This window comes from Botryllus schlosseri, chromosome 2 (assembly GCF_051294905.1).
Source record: "Botryllus schlosseri isolate E-star chromosome 2, Bs_hap1, whole genome shotgun sequence".
Taxonomy (NCBI): domain Eukaryota; kingdom Metazoa; phylum Chordata; class Ascidiacea; order Stolidobranchia; family Styelidae; genus Botryllus; species Botryllus schlosseri.
The window spans coordinates 1,881,189-1,900,717 of record NC_137237.1 but is presented as its reverse complement, the minus strand read 5'-3'; the positions used below and the strand labels follow the sequence as shown (position 1 = coordinate 1,900,717).

The window sequence follows — 19,529 nt, the reverse complement described above, 5'->3', positions numbered from 1 at the left end:
TTTGCAAAAGCATTCAAATCGAACCTATTTGGGTGATGTTAAATGGAGATTGAATGCTTCGCTTTTGTGAACTTGATCGATCGTATTACCAACGGGCATGAGAACGTGAACTTTAGGGCAATAATCGGCGAGTAATTTCTGTTCGGTCGGATAGGCTTTAGATTTTGTTCCAGCTAACTCATCGACCAATTAAATTAAAGGCCGCAGATACGCAGTTTGGAAGTCAGCACTTCTCTATTTCTTGGACGTTAATTGCCTAATTGGAATCGCTAGAAACTCGTGGTGAGGTAATGTTCAGAAGAGGGGGCTTTCCTCGTAAGATTTTAAACTGGTATTTCAGCCTCGCAGCCTGTATCAGCGATTCTCAAACTTTTTTTACTCACCCAATCTTGAACTTGTGAACAGTATTCACGTACCAGCTACGTTGCACATGTCTGATTTTGCAAATTGTTTGAAGCGAGAAACCAATTATCAATTTGATCCATAATTGTATCATATCTGCTATAAAGCAAGATTTATTGGCATTTCCGATTGTTGTATGTTGTATCAATCCGCAAACTTTCAGATATTTGGAGAAAAAAACTGTAGCTATAGTTCAAATTCTAGTCTAATTCGGAAAACTGAAAAATTTCAAGTTGTCCAGTCTGGCATACTCTGCATGGCTGTTTTGAGATTGTTGATGGAATATTGCTCCTGATACCATTACAAACATACCTTGCAAGATAGCTTTTATCGCCTCAAATGCGAATGTGGCGGATCGTAACTCATTCATGCTGGTCCTGTCTTTTCGAGCAAGGTTGATTTGACGTGCTTATTGCGAATCTGCCTAATATTTGATCAACATCAATTGTAATCACAAAACGGGGATGGTGTTGGCCTAGTCGAAAGCGTCGGGACTAATACCGTTTGCTTTCGGAGATGGATTTAAAACTTTCCCACAGCATTGAACACTCTTCCATCATTGTACCTCTCTCGCGGTTCCCTAATCTGAAACGCAAACAGTTGGACCGATTCAAGGCCTACTTATCTCGACGTGTTGTGAATATCGGAAAAGGGTTTTCAAGTCCTCTATCACATAGTACTAATATACACAATTACGCACCCTCTTAGGCATGATTGGCGATGGCATTAATGACCACGTACCTGATCTGATTAGAGATAGAAAAATATCGGCAAATTCTGGACGTCACAATATGGTAGTAGAGTGGGGAGTCATAACTTAAATATGCGAATGCTAGACTGGCAATATTGATCTATTTTCTTATAGCTTACATGTGTCCTGAGTCAGTATTTCTAATTTATTTCATGTCCATTAGCCAAGCATAGCAATGGCTATAACGCTGTTCGTTTTGGTGCTTCAGAGTTACCCTATATAAATGTACCTTAACGAAATATCTTTAAGTGATGAATAAATCGGTTATTGTTGTTTTTGGTATTGATGGTGTTTGTCGACTACTATGGTCAATTGGTCATTTACACCAGGCCAATTTTCTTCATTTCACTCCGTAGCTGCGGACCTGTAGCACGGCCCACCTGTAGGCTTTTATAAGACACCGCTTACAAGGATGAGATGACGAGGAGAAGCCTAGAATATATCGGTGTATTCGTGCCAAATACTGAAGCTCGCTAGGTCTGTAAACTTTCAGTACAAAGTAAATCGGAGTTGCTTCTTTCAGCACGCCATGTACGGAAGAAAGGTGCCCAGCAGTGAAATATGTCCGACCAATACTGGAAGCGAAGAAAATCATTCTGCGGAAGACATCAACTGCGAAGCGGTAACGGTTATTGAGGTGGTTGCTTTGGCGGTGGCTCTAGTTTAAATGCTAGTGAAATTACTGGTATTGCTCGCCGCCTTAATTCGCGCTTCCTTTTTACTAATATAGTTTGACACAAACAGTTAGTATTATGTCGTTCGGATTAATTGAACTCAGCTTGAACCAATGCGGTTTTGCAAGTTGGGAGAAATCGAGGGGTCGATTCCCCATCCCCATTCACTATTCACTGGCCATATTGCTTCAACGTAAAAGGCATGTAGATTGTGCAATGTGCATAAACGCCGTTCCCATGTATAATATACTGGGGAAAAACACACAGTATGAATTGACTATATACGATCTGACATTGGTGTTGTTTGTGCTATTGCACGCCACCCTTCTGGATGATTATTGAATACAGACGCATGTACGCTGCGCAGGTTCTCAACTCCCCATGTTCTATTCAGAAAGCCGGAGCAGAATGCCAAGAACGCCGTCAGTGCAAGCTGATGGTTTATCACAGAGTGTTCGGGGTCGATCCGTGCCCGGGAACTAGCAAATATCTGACTCTCGACTACCAATGTATTCCAAGTACGCGATGATTCGTTTATTACTGTTATTTCACATTAATGTAGAATGTGTGGAGCTGTGGTTCTCGGAATCCTCAGGGTTTCACCGAGACAGTCTTAATGGCTCCGATGGAGGTCAAGACGCACGCTCGACCCATACATATGATTTGTGGTGACACGCCTGTCTTGGCAAGCATTGGCTTCAGGACATTAGGCATGATCAGTTGTACAATTGTGATTGTTTTCGTGATATGTCATGTACATTGTACGGTGACAACACGAAGGGGAGATGGGGGTTGTAATTTAGCATTTGGTATTACGCTCTTGCGTTTCGACCGGACAATACGATGTAATTTTTCATGGTGAAGTCTCGCATTTCCAGGGTTGTAACCAAGTCACAAGGTCCCGAGTCGCAAGTCAATGTGACTTCTATAAATTTGACTCAAGCCAGTCATTTTCAATTCACCACGGAGTATAGTCCAAGTCCATCTCAAGGAGCGACGGGTCGAGTCCGAGTCATAGTGTTAAGACCCGAGTCCTAGTCCGAGTGTTTACTCTTCATTTATCAGCATTAAAACAGATAAAAGACGCTTCCAGGGCCTATTTGTCAATTATCGATTCTGATATACTAGGGTTACCATATTTTGAAAATCTGAAAATAGGACAGTTTTTCAAAATTTTCTGACATGCAACACCGGAGGAAAATTCTGAAAAAATGGTTAATTCTTCCCACTTCGTGGTCGGTTTACTGAAATATAAAAAAAAGTCAACTTTCCGGCTCAGCTCCCGAAGTAGCCGCCGGAGCGTTACTTCGGTGCTGATTTACTGTATTTCAGTGGAATTTTGCCCTACATCTAACCAGAATTACCAAAAAAGAGGACAAAATCTCAAAAAGAGGACATTTGGCGTCCTCCGAGGACACTTTCAAAAATGTCAAAAGGTGTCGAGTCTTATGACTTGGTCAAGTTATGTGCGCTGACTTGAGCACAGTCAATAGACAAATGACTCGAATTATTACAACACTAAACATTTCTCAAGTCACATTCCTGAAGTCACACTGATTCGCACTAAATGTTTAATACAATGTATTTATTGTGTGTTAAAACCACATTATATTGGTTATATTCTTTGACCTTCTGAGTCACAGTCAATTTTGTGCAGCGGTAATTGACTGCATTGTATTAACGTGTGGTTGGATTAGTAATGCGGTGTAGATTTTTGCTTTTATGACTCCCAAATGCTGGAAGATTAGAGTAAGGGCTCCACAGGATATTAAAGGTTAAGAACCACTGACATTACCAGCTTCTAATTGTAACGTTTCTCTGAACAAGACTTGCATGTAGTTCTAGTGCTATAGTGTCCGTGCCTTCGAGTATATTACCTCCGTACGCTTGCTGTCGTGCATGAAAACGGAGTCACCATACTTTTTCAGAAATATTCGAAGAAAAGAAGTCGTGTTCGGATAAGATAACGCGACTACGCTGCAGGCGGGACACTGTTATAGCAGTGTATCAAGTGGAGCCTACTACTGATAAACGGTGCAGACCAAAGCGAAATTCATCAGGTGAGATTATGTAATGTTTTCGTCAAAACTAGTCAAAACTAGAGTCCGACCGATGTCGGATTTCTGAGCCAATACCGATAAAACCGACGACCAGCACCTTCACCGAGAACCCCGATATATCCCTCCGATATTTAAAGAAATTGGGTCTAGCTTAAGGCGCATTTGTTTGAAACTTCAGAGCATATACGTGAGCAGCTCTGCAGCTCTGCAGCCATGGTTACATGCTCGGACATGAAACAAACTAGAAAGGCTGAAGTTGGACACCTGTAAGGTGGTTTTTAACGAAGTAATTCTACACATATTTTGTATGTGTTCGCCAATATTGTGTTTGTCAATGCATAATATGGTGTCTAACTCTACATCCGAGACGTTTGGATAAATACCACACTGTGCATTGATGCACGCAATATTAGCTAGCTCATAAAACATGTTGAAATGTGGTGTCTAATTGCACGCCTCGAATTTAGAGTGTGCTTTTTTCCTAGTACTCAGTGGTGATATTTACTCAAAGAGGTTGAGGATTTACTCAAGAGGTTGAGGTTTTAAACTACTAGGCCTATTTGAAAGTTTCGGTTTTTGTGGGGAAAACGACGCCGAAAATAGCTACTCTCATACATAATTTGAAATCGATAATTCTACTTACTGCCTACTTGCACTTGTTAGACAACTTCTACTTTTTACTTAACAGTTTTTAGATTTTAGGCCAAACGATGTCTACAATATTGACTTTTTACTTACATGCAAACATCCATTTCTAATTGTGCTCGAGTAGATCTACAGGTCTATTCTACTTCTACTTGAGTACGAACGATGTCAACTTTGACCGCAATGAAAAATAGATCAATACTCCTAGTCTACAGTCGCGATAGAGCATAATTACTCGAAAAACATGGACTTACATTATACTCAACTCGAATCATGCAATTATTACTTGACTTGGATTGAGTATCAAATACTTACGCTCAGCCTTGTTCTTCGCACATTGCTACTCCATGAACGAAATTTGTTTTCAGAAACGACTTGCAACAAATCGGATATATTCGACCAGGTCAGCAGGAAATGTCACTTCAAGTCCAGGTGCATGTATTCCGTCCCCAAAATCTCGTGTTTCAACAGCGTTCGTATCAAACACACTTGCGGTGAGTTGTTCAGGTTTAACATTCGCATTTAGTAGTGCAGGAGGCCGCGTGTCATGAATGCGGTTCTTAGCAGGGGATCACTTAGCTAGTGTCAGGGGTACGCCAGAGGTCAAGTCACATACTAGATTGGCACAGCAGAAGACGGACTGATTTGCAGTAAATATTAGTTGCAATATGTAATCTGTCTGCTTTTTGTTGAAAGCATATTGTAATGGTTTTGTTATAATAACAGTGTCGTTGATGCAACGTTCATTTTGCGTACCAGTATTCTATAGTAATTAGATGTGCATTGTGCTAGATATTTGTTCGTTAATCTCATCGAAAATTTGAGGTTTGCAGAAGTCTTTCAAATTAGCGATTTTGGTGCGACGCATTGTACTATGTATCGATAAAGGCTTTAAGGGCGGATTGCACAGATGTCGATTAAACCCTAATCGCCGATTAAACGTCAGTAATCGGCTGGCTTCCGTGGCACAGATGCCGATTTGCCACTAATCGGTGAATTTTAATCGGCCAAATATTATCCGCCGAGCGAGGTGTCTAGAAAGTTAATCGGCTGTGTGCTTCGCGTTGACTGCGGTCTGGGCTGGCTACAGGTACACTAGTATTTGGTATTGAGATGGTGTTAACTGGATGCTCTGACGTGCAGTTGCGGTATTAGCTGAAAACATTGTACTCAGACACTACTACAACTGTTGGCGCATATTATGGGCGTGGGCCTACCACAGCCGATAGTACCTTATGCTATGATTACCGGTATGACATTTTTTACAGACTGTACTGTACACTGTGCAGAATTCGATAGTATACTTTGGAAATAAAATACGAGGACGGAAAATTGCAACAGACAGGAAAAGTTTAGAATAATTGAATTGATAGAAGAATACATTGAAACCAAAGAAGACAAAAAGACTGACGGCATAACAAAAAGATGCGGCCTGACTGAGATGTAATAAGTAAGAAATATGCAGCTATGAATACTGGTCCTGCGCGTGCAGCCGTACAACTGGCCAACTCCAGAATGTATTGAAAACTTTGAAACGAAAAGCAAAAAAGTTATATGCATCACGACGCGTCGAACGGGCCAAAACTGGCCCATCTCCAGTTGACGAACTCCTTGGAAAAGGTTTTTGATAGGTAATTTTACTGACAATTCTTTAAAATTCGCAGTAGGAGATGTATTGTTTCCATCTGTGTTTATCGTGACACTCTGCGTGCTTCATACTCGCGTTTTAACGCTCGTTTTGAACTGAATAGACAAATTGTGATGATCATGAGAAACATGGATTTATTGTCTTTTTGTAATTCCCAACAAACTAACCATATCCAGAGACTGCTGCACGTCATCAGCTATACAAAACGACACATGGGGAACACTGCTCAGCAAATTCCTAATCTGAAACGCTCCTTGATCAATCTGCAATTGATTTTTATAGCACTGGTATATTTATTATAACTTTTCAGACCTTATTCCATCTCAAATTGAATGTTTGAAACATCGGTATGACTACGATTGCGTATTCGATAGTCACACGAACAATGGTGAGTGCATTTAGGACATAAACTTTTTTAATATGTTACAACCAACAACAGAGGAACTTGCATCCAATTTTAACTTGCAACAGTCTGGCTTTGCTACTGTGATGTGCAGGTGCCTGAGCAGTATCGTTGGCCATATTATTGTTAGGCTTGCAACTTGACTTGAAGATTTGACTATAAATCATACCGTATGTCATATTGAAGCAGTGACTCGAGTCAAATCCATTCATCCCATTCCAACTCGAGTCAAGTCATGATTTTAGTCATCCATCCTTCCTATGTTTCGCGAGGTTAAGATAAACCGTGAAAAAATAATTTGAAAGTAACTTTTCTAATGTATTTCTGACTAAAATTTTTAAATAAAATGTTTATTCAGATGCATATTCCGAAGATTCAGTTTGCACCTTCATCATCGACGAGGATGTGAACACAGAGGCTGGTTGTTCATGTCACAACAGCGATGGTAAGTTGAGGTACTAATTTGAAATCCATATGAATCGTGTTGGTACTAACATAGCCACACGAATACTTCAAATAGAACATTGCGGGTTGTTTTGATTGACATTAACATTGCTCTGTTGAATTTGAACTCTATTGAATCAATACAACTGTTGTTAACCATAGTTTTCTTGCAGCAAATGAAATTGCTGCCCTTTTCGTTGTTGATGGCGATGTGACGCTTCCTTCAGTTCCCTCGACAGACTTCAGGATGGAACACCAGACCGGTAAGTGTTAGCATACAATGATGGTGATGCAACCCACAGTTTATTCATGACTACATTCAGATATGCAAGATGAAACAGAGAACACAAAAAGCTCAACGCCAATTGTCGCGAAAAAGAGAGCCAGGTGTGTTGATGAAAAAAAATCATATTTTACCTATAATGTTGGTGATCAAAATGTGGTGTTCAGAAATGAGCGTCCTGGAAATGGCAAAGGAGCAGCATGATATCAGAATGAAATATTTTGAATTACAGATGCATGTCAAGTACCAGAAACTGGAAATGGAAAAAGAACTGCAAAATTGAGAAAATACAGCAACGAATCAAAATAGCACAAAAACCAGACTTGGACAACTAGTTAGTTGGCTGTATAATTAGAATAGTAAGTGCAAAATGCCAGCAATATAATTCTAACTTAATTTCTGGTTTTGCTGAAAATTCTACAGTAGAACTCTACAATACTAAGCGAGTTGTGCAGATTCAATTTCCAAATTTTCACATATTCAGTAATCCCTATTCTAATTTAATTGAAAAATAACTACTGTGTCTATAATTCTATTCTAATTTGGAAAAATATGCAGCCATAATTATCATTATAGTCTAATTTTGAAAAGCTGATTTTCTAGTTGTCCAATTCTGACTACAGCATAGGCTACTGGATCTCGTAATAAAAATAATTGACGAGGAATTGAATGTGTGGTTATTGGTGTTCAAACACGAGATGAAATACTCAAGACATTCCAGAGAAGTGATTTTGAACAATCTGTCTGCGCTGAAGTCGTGCCGTCACGTTATCGGTGTCGCTAACCTCCAGGGTATATTCCAATGGATTTGCTCTGTCTTTGACCAATCTTCTTGGCAGTCTCTCTTCTGCTAGGCTCTCTAACATCTGGAGGGTAGCAAGAACATTGAGGTATGGATCCATTGTTATTTTAAGTCGATATTGCACTATATTAATGTAGCTCTCTATAAAACAGGTTGTATTGAATTTTATGGTTGACCAAATTCTTGATAAACTGAAGTGAGGTTTGGCTGTCAACAAACAAGATTACTCAACTGGATACAGCAGATAACTTTGCATTGCAAAATTTTAACATAAATGCATTACTGTTTGTACAGCACTTGAGCACATGTATGCATATGACTTGTGCAATGTGACGATGCACAACGGTTAGATCCTTGCAATGGCTGAAATTTACTTCTACACTCCTGCAGAGCCAAATGTCATTGGTATGGAGTCAAAATCGTATGCAAAAGTGTGTGTATGAACTCAATTTGTATATCTTCACATTGGTGAAGCGACTATCATGACTAATGCACCAATAAACGGAAAATAAAATTCTATCTGAAAAGTATCTATCTAACTAAAGGAAAGGAAAGGACGTAGTTTATCCCTGAGGAATGAGATAAATGTCCTGCAATATACGAAATTTGTAGTAGAGTTTCTGGCATAGCAATACCGGTATAAGACGATGATTTTGGTGTGCTATTCCTACAATACCTCTTTTCATAACCTCAAAACGTTTGTTCTGACGCGTTCTGGCGTTCATAACCTTACACTGTGCAGTAGCAACAGTTTAGTTAGCTGCTATACGCACATGACATCAACTAAACATACATATCTGTGAAGAGCGCATCTCTCCCTTCTGACGACACAGTTAATATCGCCACCGACCGAAAACAGCTGATTGCTAACGTACGTCATTTGCGTCGATTTGCGTCAGTAATCCGCGATAAGATAACTCACAGGCGAATCCGTATCTGTACCACAGAGTCACCAGCTGACCTTGCTCGCTGATTAAATTATCGCCGATTAAGGCAATCGGTGATTACTTTTTAATCGGCATCTGTGCAATCCACCCTAAGTGTTGATGGTATCCTTGTACTGCAATTACTTCGCGAGAAGTAGGCTATACCCCGCTCGAGCATGCGGCTTCGTAAGTGTATAATGCGATAATTGCAATAATGCATCGAACATGATGTTTATAACCCAGACGGGAGACTAGCCTTAATACCTTATACGGTAAGGTCGCTTTTTCGTCAAAGTCTAGCTTATTCGTCAGGACCGAAGGTAATGCGGAGATAACAACGCGTGTGGCGGACGTGTTAAATCCTAATGCCCGAAAAACGGTGCCTGGTTTCCTCGAATTATACCTCTACCGTGTTCAAGTTCACACGCCTTTCATTGTAGGAAATATCTTAACTTATATTAGACGTGCGGAAGAAAATGGTGGGGCAGGATGCAGGATTTCCGTCTGCATCCTGACTCCTGAGGTCGTGCCTGTCATTGTAATTATTCAACTGCGTTGGTTTGCATGACTCGTGGAGGGGGGGGGGGCAGAATATTAGTAGGCAATGTGGAACAACAGCCGTGTAGATGAATTGAAGCAGTGTGTAATGGATCTATGTGAACCTGATTCCGATGAGACAGCACGAAAGTTTTATGGCTTGGTCTGCCTTGCTCTGTGGCAGACTTGGACGGTCCGCGGACATATTAGCATGCGGCACTTCCGCAGTCCGCACGCGACTATCGAGCATATTGTTTAAATTTCTGATTAGGATTACATTTAAGGATATATTAACGTTAGAATTGCGTTTAGGATGTATGTAAATGTAAGAGCTCATTTCAGGGTCAATGATAGGGTTAGGGTAAGTTTTCGGGTTATAAAGTCTGCTCACGTGAATGGACTCTGAATTGAACCTGATTTTTTGTTGTGTTTCTTTTAAAGTGTAATTGGGTATTAAATTCAACTTGCAAGTTTTCACTGTTTCAGTATTTCTAATCTAATTTGGAAATAAATAACTAGCTACAATTCTAATTCCAATCCAATTCGCAATCACTGACCATTTCCTAGATTTCCTGCTTTGTGTTGTTTTACCAGTTCAAGATATTCGTTGTGATAACAAACAAACACGCAAACAGTCACTAGAATTATTCGCAGGTGATGGTACATGTAGCCTATGTCGTATGGATTTTGGGCACCTGTATCCGCGGTTTTCGTTCCAGTTGCCCCATCTTTTGTTCCTACGCGCTCCTAATACCGAGGTACCTAATCTCCTAACAGACGAGGGAGATGGTCTGTTGTTTTCTGTATTCCTTTTCATTCCGTCTTATGATGGATTATCTCTTGACGAGTCAACAATGCGGGCAATACCATTTCTTTCAGCGGTTTCCCGTTTAAGATCCCGAAGAATGGGATTGTATTTAACGCTTCGAGTCACCTATTTCCGTTAAGATGTACGGAATTGCTAGATTATACTCTGACGTTTTCAGATAACTGGGTCAACTTGCCTGTATGTTCTGTTCTGTAGACTTGGACAACTAAATAATTCGCAAATCTAATTACTGATTTTGTTGAAAATGATAAAGAGAACTGTATTGTGCGAAAAGCACCAAGCTTGCTGTACAGACTTTTGTCATTCCCGTGCTACAAGAATGAGCTCTGTCTTGGCTTGACCTGAACTTGGTTTCTGTTGTATTTCATCTGCAAATTCAGATTCTATGATAATCTGAAGAAAAACTGTAACTAACATTCTAATTGTAATCTATCTTGGAAAAGCTGAGAACTTTCAGATTGTCCCACTCCGGATGTCGACAAGATTTGCTATCATTGATCAATCACTACCCTTTCTGTTCAAAAGCATCATGGTTTGCTGCTGAGGTTGTTCATCGATTCTATATTTTCTGTGAAAGCCTCTAAACCTCCAATGGTCGTAATACAGTATGCGAAACATCAATATAATGATCTTATTAAAATTTGCATCCATACTGTTGTTAATATAACAGCTATATATGTTGATTTGGGGGGCATTTCCATTTCCAGATGGGGTTTGGAATTCTGGGTTTTACATCAGTGCATCTGTGGCTAAACATCAGTCGAAAGTCGTAATGCATCCCGCGATATCGTACTGTGTTTCATGCAATTGACACCATTCGCGCATCGCGATATACGCTACGTACATCGCGTGACCTTCTCAACTTATTACCACATTACTAGAACACGCGTTTGTGGAGGCATGGATGACACCTGCGTACGGTAGACGCATGTCAAATTGTGCACTACTTCTGGCATCTGCGTAACGTAACCCAATCTGCTTACCAGATGCCGATGCGATGCTTGAGGCCAACTACCGATGCTTACTCAGAGCACATCATTCATCGATAAATAATTACATTATACAGTGTCTCAAAACGAAATAGTACTACATTTTACTCCTTTAATGTCTTTCGTAAAGCCGTGCTGACGTGGCGCGTTTTATAGTAGCGTTGAGAAATGTACGTTCAGTAAAATTTGAGATTGATAGCCATGTTGTTGAGTCCGAGTCAAGTGCGATGAATGTAAAGCTGGGTGCAGATATCAGATACTTGATTTTACATTTAGCATAAATCTAATAGCCATATTTCGTGATACGATTGTTGATATGCAAGTTCTTTCCAATTCTCTACTAGTTGCTGACGATTACCCCTGACCAGTGTCAGCCGAACACATTCGGGTTTATGTCAATGTGAATATGTTATTCAATTGTATATTGAGGTTCTTCGCCTCAGATTTTCTCCGCAGCTATTAGTCGTTTATTGGTTGATTCCGCGAGTCCACGATAACCATATATATACTGTGTAGTACTGTTCCAGAGAACAATTGCCGGTGAAATGCAAATTTCGCTTGTCATACTTGCTATCAATATCAATTTCGTTGCATCTCGACAGACATATTAAAACGCATACGATAGTATGAATAATGCATGCTACATACTGGCCACGGATAAGTGCAATGCGATTATTCAGGTGTATCCTCTAGCAAGCAAAAACCGGTTTCACGATCTATTTTTGATCGGAAAGGTTCAGAATTTGAGACCATGAAACTAGATACTGAGTAATTTAAACCCCGCGTTCGTAATTCACGCGTAATATTCAATCGTAGTACTGGCTACTGGGTAAGTGCTGAGTTGAAAGATCGTTCCATCCTATCAGAAACTACACTCGCACCCTTGCGACTATACAATAGTAAATTGTAAATTTTATCGCAACCACTCATAAATGGACAATTCGCAAGCACCTCGAAATTGCATTAAATTCCGCATTAGCAAGAAATGCAGCAAAAATTAAGGTCAATTCATATCAAATAAGATTTCATTCTCATCAGTCTGGCAAGGCTATTTCTGCACCTTCCTTGTCTCGTTGCACATCATGCACCCATGATATGTATATGTACAGATCGTGTGTATCTGTATCATGAGTCGGTGTATATGCCGCAAAAATATATAATAAAATATACAACTTGATATTCCTAAATATTCTAAGAGCTTCTTGGAGGTACAGAACTTCAATATACAATTGAATAGTATATTTATACTGAAATGAACCCGAATATTTTCGGCTGACACTCGTCAGTTCGTCTACCACCTAAAAATAGTACATTGAACGCTCTCTCTCTTTCATGCTGGTGACGTCATATTTTGCGATACGATTGTTGATATACAATGTTCTTTCCGATTCTCTACTAGTTGCTGACGATTACCCCTGACGAGTGTCAGCCGAAAATATTCGGGTTCATTTCAATATGATTATACTATTCAATCCTAAATATCTGTACAGTACAACAAGCTTGGCTCTTGTCGCAACAGCTCTTCTGTAGCATTTGCCAAAGAATATACAGAAATTGGACTAGTATTAAAATTACAGCATGTAATGAGATTACATGTAAAAATTTCTTTAACATTTAAACTACAAGCTATAACCTACTCGATTCCATTCATATTATTGCGTCATTTCCGGATGACGCTCGAAAAATCCAACTCCTCCGTACGAGACTTGACACATGGAATCTCATGTCAACTTCCAGATAGTAAACGTAGTCACAGGCGTTGATTTACGAGCAATCAAGACGCAGTCATAAACTCTCCTACTGCATATTAAATGTGTCGATACGTGGCGGAGGAAATAACCAAGTCGTAACGCTGACGGGCGATCATTTACCGGCGATTAATGAAACGATTAGCGCACGCTACCCAGTAGCAGTATTTCTCACTTCATCAAACTCATCAAGCGGGATTTCACGGAGTTGGGCGACTGAAAATTTTTCAGCTTTTCCAAATTTAATTAGAATCAGAATTATAGCAAGTAGCAACACAGTTGTTTCTTAAAACAGAAAAAAATTGAAATTATAGCTAGTTATTCCTAAAATACATTAGAAGTAGAATTATAGCTAGTAGCTAGCTACACAGTTTTACCAAATTAGATTAGAGTTAGTATTATAGCTAGTAGCTACAGTTTTTTTTCCAAATTTAATTGGAATTAAAATTATTGCTAATTTTCCCAAATTAGGTTACAATTAGAATTATAGGTAGTAGCTACACATTTTTCCCAGATTAGATTCGAATTTGAATTGCTGAATTCGCGAAAACTTTGACATTCCATCAATTTCAGTTCACATCAAACCACAGCACATTCTCGTAAGCACGAGAATCGAAAATGTCTGCAGCAAGCTAGAATTAGAGTACCGGCATTCTGCTCTGATTATTTTAATTCTGCGTAAAGAATTATCCATAGTTGTCCCAGTCTCGAATCTCAACTGTCGACAAAGAATTCCCGCCGAAGCGTAATTGTGAAGATAGCATGAGCGAAATCGTTTGCTATGACAGTCATTTTCCGAGGACAGATCAAAGAGAGCGAATCAGTTTAACCATCAACAATTCGAGATGATTGACTTCGCGCGACATGTATCGCGATCAGTAGCGTTATCTTTCCGTCACTGTCAATGCCGCCGGTTACGAGAAAGCGGATAGCGAAATCAACTTACAACAAACATGCCTACGACGGTGGGATTAGTTTTATTTCCTGTGTGAGGGCTAAGCTGGTGTGACGACAGTCGTGGCGAGATGTCACGGCGTAAGAGTCGTTTTGTGCGAATATCGGTGTGAGTCTGAGGTGAAATTGCTGAGATAGTTTGCCATGCTTATTTGTTAGAATGTGGTTTCGTGCAGACTTGGAAAACTAGAACATTTTCAGCTTTTCTGAATTAGATTAGAACAAGAATGATAGCTGATCAGATGTTTTGCCAGAGATGTTTTATTAGAGGTTTAGATGTTTTGATACGGTTTCATGATCCGAGAAAAACTACCTACGCGATTGTGCAGTACGACAATAGCATGTGTAGAGTAGAGGTGTTCAAAAATGACTTTTTTTCTCAAATTGTACTGGCTGCTTGATAAAATTGTTAGGTTACCTAATTTAAGCCTACACACCAAATTTTGTTCAATTCCAGCCAGTAGCTACATTGCTACAGGAGAAGAAAGTTTCTGTTTATTATATAAAAATAAATGAATAAAGAATTCGAAATTTCTTGTTCACCCCATGAAAGTGTTAGGCTGTCTATAGAAACGATGTTCACCAAATTTGGCTCAATTCCAACCAGTGGGAGTGGAGTTATTGCCGTCGGAAAATTTGGATTTTAATAAAATAGTATTTACGGTGGGCACACTTATAATAAACATTTAATCAAGTAGCCAGTACAATTTGAGAAAAAAAAAAGTCATTTTTGAACACCCCTAGAGAGTCCGATACAGCACAAGATACCGCATCTATGAGCCCCAATACATGCGCCTAATGTTCGCGGTAAATGGGCAATGGACATGCTGTGCCTTGACCTTGTCCTCAATCATCAGGAAAACACTATACCAGATTAGCCCCCTATACGCTATGATGTAAATCCCGTGAATACACCTAAATCTAGCCGGTATTATTTATAGTGTATGCTCAAGGTTGACGGACTAGTTGAGTAGTGGCTGTGTTAATGATCCCAATATCGTTTGCGCAATGAACTTGACGATATCGAGAGTATGAACTGTTGCAGGCGATACTTACTTCCTGAATGCTTTTGCCAGTTACGATCATCACAGATACAATGCCAATTTTTGCTATGTTGCAGCTTACGATTGATACCGGCCAATATTGATACGAGACATGACATCTAACTTACGGAACTATCCAACGCATATAGTGTGAAGTGTGGGGATTCTCAAAATTTGTATGATCTCGCCGGCATTTCCAGATCGTAATATATGCTAGTGCTTTCTAATTCGTTCGAGTATAATAATGAACTTCTAAATCGGAGAGGATATACAATCTACATGCAATAAATGTACCTCGCGGATTATGCTTGAAGACATGGATTTTCAAGGAATCTTCAAGACGTTGTCGTTCCTTTCTCTGGGTAAGAATGCTGCCATGTTAGTGGTTTTGAACCGGGGTTTACTGGCTAGTCTCGGGGGTTATCTGGTGGTCAAGACACGCACACGACTCTTACAGCACAAGTGTCATTAATTTTCAATGAATATTCATTATAATCTTTTTTGTATGAAAATGATAGTTAACTGGTTTTGTTCTTTTAGCACTGTTGTTAATGCGCACTGTGTTCGCCAGCTATTACGTAAAAACTTGGGTGACTATACTTTGCGGCGTATTTTGTGGAATAACTGTATTTTTATCCGTGATGTTTTTGCGGCATATACACCGACCCGTGATATACATACACTCACAGCATCTGGGCATAACTGCATGGCATATACTATATACATACAATAAGTACAGGATATGCATATGCCGCTGGAAGGAATTCTAAGTCTTTCCAAGTCTTGCACCACCTTGCCACGCTATCCCGATAATACTAAGCGCCAAGGGGAAAGTTATGGATGTCAGTGCTTGTTCTAAGCAGGTCTTTGGTCTGACCCAGCCGGAGATTGAACCCACGACCCACTGATAAAGAAAAACGGACACTCCGCCATTACGCTACCTTGTCGGTACCTCACTCAATTCAACACTGACGCGTGGCACGCGATTTCGCCACATGTCATCAACAGTAGATACAATTCCAACGAAGTTCGAACGAGTTTGTGGTTGAGACGGTGATCGCTTTCCTGGGAGATTGCACTTTACACATATCGAGTGCATATAGTTCATATTGTGCGCCAGTAATAAGGAGCAATGCAGTCACCGAACAATGTGAAATAAGGGGTACCTTCTTATGCTTGATTCCAGCACGAGCATAATATGACAAGGGACATTGCGGTTCTTAGTTGTAAAACTCATTCGGTTTCGTTCCACATACGAGCGTAAACGAGGCGTTTTCGCCACAATAATCGCCCACGGTAATTTTCACACTCCTTTACAACAGTTCATTCGAGGTTCATGTATGTAAATGCGTCAGACCAACCATCAACATCATCCGGATTCCGATATGACCTAAGTCTTATACAACACTTCAAACGCAGTAAATAGCAGACTTGGACTACTGGAACATTTTTAGCTTTTGTAAACTAGACTAGATTTGGAATTATAGCTACACATTTTTTCAAAAAGTTGAGAACCATTGGCTCCAATTAGTCTAATTTGACAACTAGATTTATCTATAGTTGTCCGAGTCGGGTAAATAGTCGTGTTTCTAGATTTAATAACCTCGCGCAGTAGCAACGAGTGGGGTGTTAATTGCGTCTGTCGTTGAATGAGGCACTGAATGAAAAACCGCACAGCACGCTTAATAGGATAAGCTTGCTTTCGGTAAGCAGTTGAAGTTACAGTTTGCGTTTCACACTTGAGACTTATTTTTGAGGTGCTGATGGAGGCGCGAATTGTCGAAATTATCTTCATGGCTTCGGGCGTTGAATCGGTCTGCTTTACAGCAGGTTAAAGGGTTCCGCTTGGCGTTGTAATTAAGCATTGCGGATGTGCTGCGAATGTGATAAGATATTTTATGAGTAGGATTAGACGTAATTACATACGACTTGCTGACATTGGTCTAGTGACTTAGATACGAGACGTTTTAATTCTCAATTATTCAACCAACTGTTTACGGCAGCTTCGGATGCGCGATGTACCAAGTGCAGTTGTGATGTATTGTTTACATGCAGTACCGGTAACATATTATACGTGGTCTTGGTCTTCGTTTATTGTGAAACAATGCTGTTGTGTATCGCTCTTCAGCGGTTCTCAACCTTATGTACTCACGGACCAGTAAAACTTCAAAACAAATCTTGCGGACCGGTGAATCTTCAAAAACTAAAATTCACCCAAAATTTAACTACGACAATGTGAGTGTAATATTGGAAACTCCATTTCATGATGCCTTTTTGATAACAAATATTTATAGGTGGTTCTATTGAAGTTTCTGCAATGCGAAGTTCGCGAAGTCTTGTTGAAGATCACTAACTGGTGATTGTTCGGTGTCGTTCAAAAGAAATGTTACTTTTGTATTTGCAATAGACTTTATTATACTGCGAATAGTTGCTTATTGAAGTTGTTTGAAAGACTCCGTAGCTTCCCCATATACCTTGTCCGAAACGAGTTGTAGGCTACTTTATGACAGTTTATTTTTACACGTGTACCATTGTGACGCGTGCCCAAAGTAGACCATGAACTCTATATTGTGACACCATGCCAAAAGACGTTCCACACTGCTACACGAATATAAATTTTGATGTTTTATTTCTCTAAAAAGATGGACAAGCACACCATTTCTTACACCTAAGAATTGAGTTGTAAAATATCTGGCGGACCGGTAGGAAACTTGGACCAGCACCTGTCCGCGGGCCGGTGGTCGAGAACCACTGAATCTACACCACATGAAGATAATTTTGATAATTTTTCTACCATACCCGCTCCGTTGAACTTGTGACGAAACTGACAATGATGTGGGTTGATCCGCGACTTGACAGAAATGTCATTTCCGCTAACGTGCATAGCGTTGTACGTGTGTTTCGTATGCTGCGATACGACCAATTGAGATCTCGATGCCTCCGTGGTGGTATAAAAGTATAATTCTCGTTGATAATGCAGCTGTTCGTAGATAGGGGCGTATAATTTCTGTACTCGTAAAATCGTGTCTCACTGCTCGAATCGCGACATTTAATACTCAATTTGGTTCGAGTACTTGTGTCCTTGTGTCCAGTCCGACCGTGATCGTATACGCCAGTTAGAATCAAAGCGCTGACGATTTCTATTCTCTCGAACTTATTACAGTGTTCTCCCGTAACATGATTGATATCGCTAATATCATCTCTTTTCAACACCGCTCATTCGTCGCTGTTAACGCGGTACGCAATACGCCTCGAAAATGTATGTAACCGACGCCGCGAGGTCTGTGAGAAGTAATTAAAGATAGGTTATGATTGATCTCTGTTGATGTATTGAAAGACGAAAACTTGATAGTCTGTGTAATCGAAGGTGGAGGAGAAATTTAAACAGGTCATCAAGAATGGAGGATTTCCGTTCTCTGCAAGTTGAGATGTACTAATCGTCAGCCGTATCGGAATGTATAATGAGCCAACAAGACTAAATAATTCTAGTTTAATATTTAGACCAATTAAAAGGCAGGTAATGTACTTTGTGAAATTTTTCTATTCAATAGTGTTAATTCTAATCTGATTTATGGTCTCGATAAATGATTTGATATGATTTCTGTTGTATTCCCTTCTTATACGGAATTCAATTCAATTTCCAAGTTTTTGCGGGTTTAGAATTTCTAATTCTAATTTTCAAAGAAATGTCTAGCTGTAATTCTAATTTTATTTGGGAAAGCTGTCGAATTTGGTACTGAGTCAGCTGGTGACTTCACGAATGTGTGAAGACCGGCAGTAGAGACGCACACTCCACGTTATTCTGTACAAAGTTCTTTCCGCTTAACTACTAGTCGCTGACGATTACCCCTGACGGGTGACGTCCGGAAATATTCGGGTTTATTTCAATACGAATATATTATTCAATTGTATATAGAAGTTCTGCACCTCCAAGAAGCTCTTCAGATTCTGTAACAGTAAACAGCGTTTTTATCTCTGCGATAAAACTTCGTTTCAGTGTATGGAAATGAGTCATGCATCGAATCCTCCGCAACGGTACTTGCTTTGTACTTAAACCTCTGTCGACGACGCGATATTGTTAGAGGAAAGGACTTGATTTAATACCGCGCCGTGCGAAATTGTGGTTCGCGTAATTGGTAGGTTTCTTATCAAGTCGGCTGCTTGGCGTTGGTTTAAGGTTTTGTGGAAGGTAAATGGCAATTACGGCGGGTAACCGTTACTTGCGTTACGAAAGCAGATGGGCGAGGAAGTTCGTTACTCGGAATGTCGTTTATTCCGTGAGACGTCTTCAAGAGTGAGACGAACAGGAAGCTAAAGCTAGAATTTTCAGATTTCATCCGCGAATAATCGCTAGTGCTCGAAAAGAGGTGCGATCCGAAGACGTGCGACTG

General features: G+C 40.0%; 1 protein-coding gene and 1 long non-coding RNA gene across 8 annotated transcripts in view; both read left to right on the top strand.

Annotated features, from left to right (window-relative positions):
- LOC145432945 (uncharacterized) overlaps window positions 1-19,529 on the top strand; it is a 109,423-nt gene that overhangs the window by 70,061 nt on the left and 19,833 nt on the right. For 2 of the 3 annotated variants that reach the window (XM_080309785.1, XM_080309783.1), the window contains 4 exons: window positions 1,677-1,790; window positions 2,222-2,345; window positions 3,756-3,887; window positions 4,901-5,026. In XM_080309785.1, the coding sequence (XP_080165911.1) occupies window positions 1,677-1,790; window positions 2,222-2,345; window positions 3,756-3,887; window positions 4,901-5,026 (496 nt within the window). The remainder of the gene's footprint in view (window positions 1-1,676; window positions 1,791-2,221; window positions 2,346-3,755; window positions 3,888-4,900; window positions 5,027-19,529) is intronic. The other variant, XM_080309786.1, reaches the window with a different exon arrangement.
- On the top strand, window positions 5,973-7,975 carry LOC145432949 (uncharacterized). Of its 5 annotated transcripts, XR_013913013.1 has the most exons (6): window positions 5,973-6,163; window positions 6,491-6,568; window positions 6,942-7,028; window positions 7,201-7,290; window positions 7,351-7,414; window positions 7,543-7,975. It is a non-coding gene; the product is annotated as an uncharacterized LOC145432949 (long non-coding RNA). The 5 variants fall into 5 exon arrangements; XR_013913011.1 differs by lacking the exon at window positions 6,491-6,568; XR_013913009.1 differs by having other exon boundaries at window positions 5,973-6,568.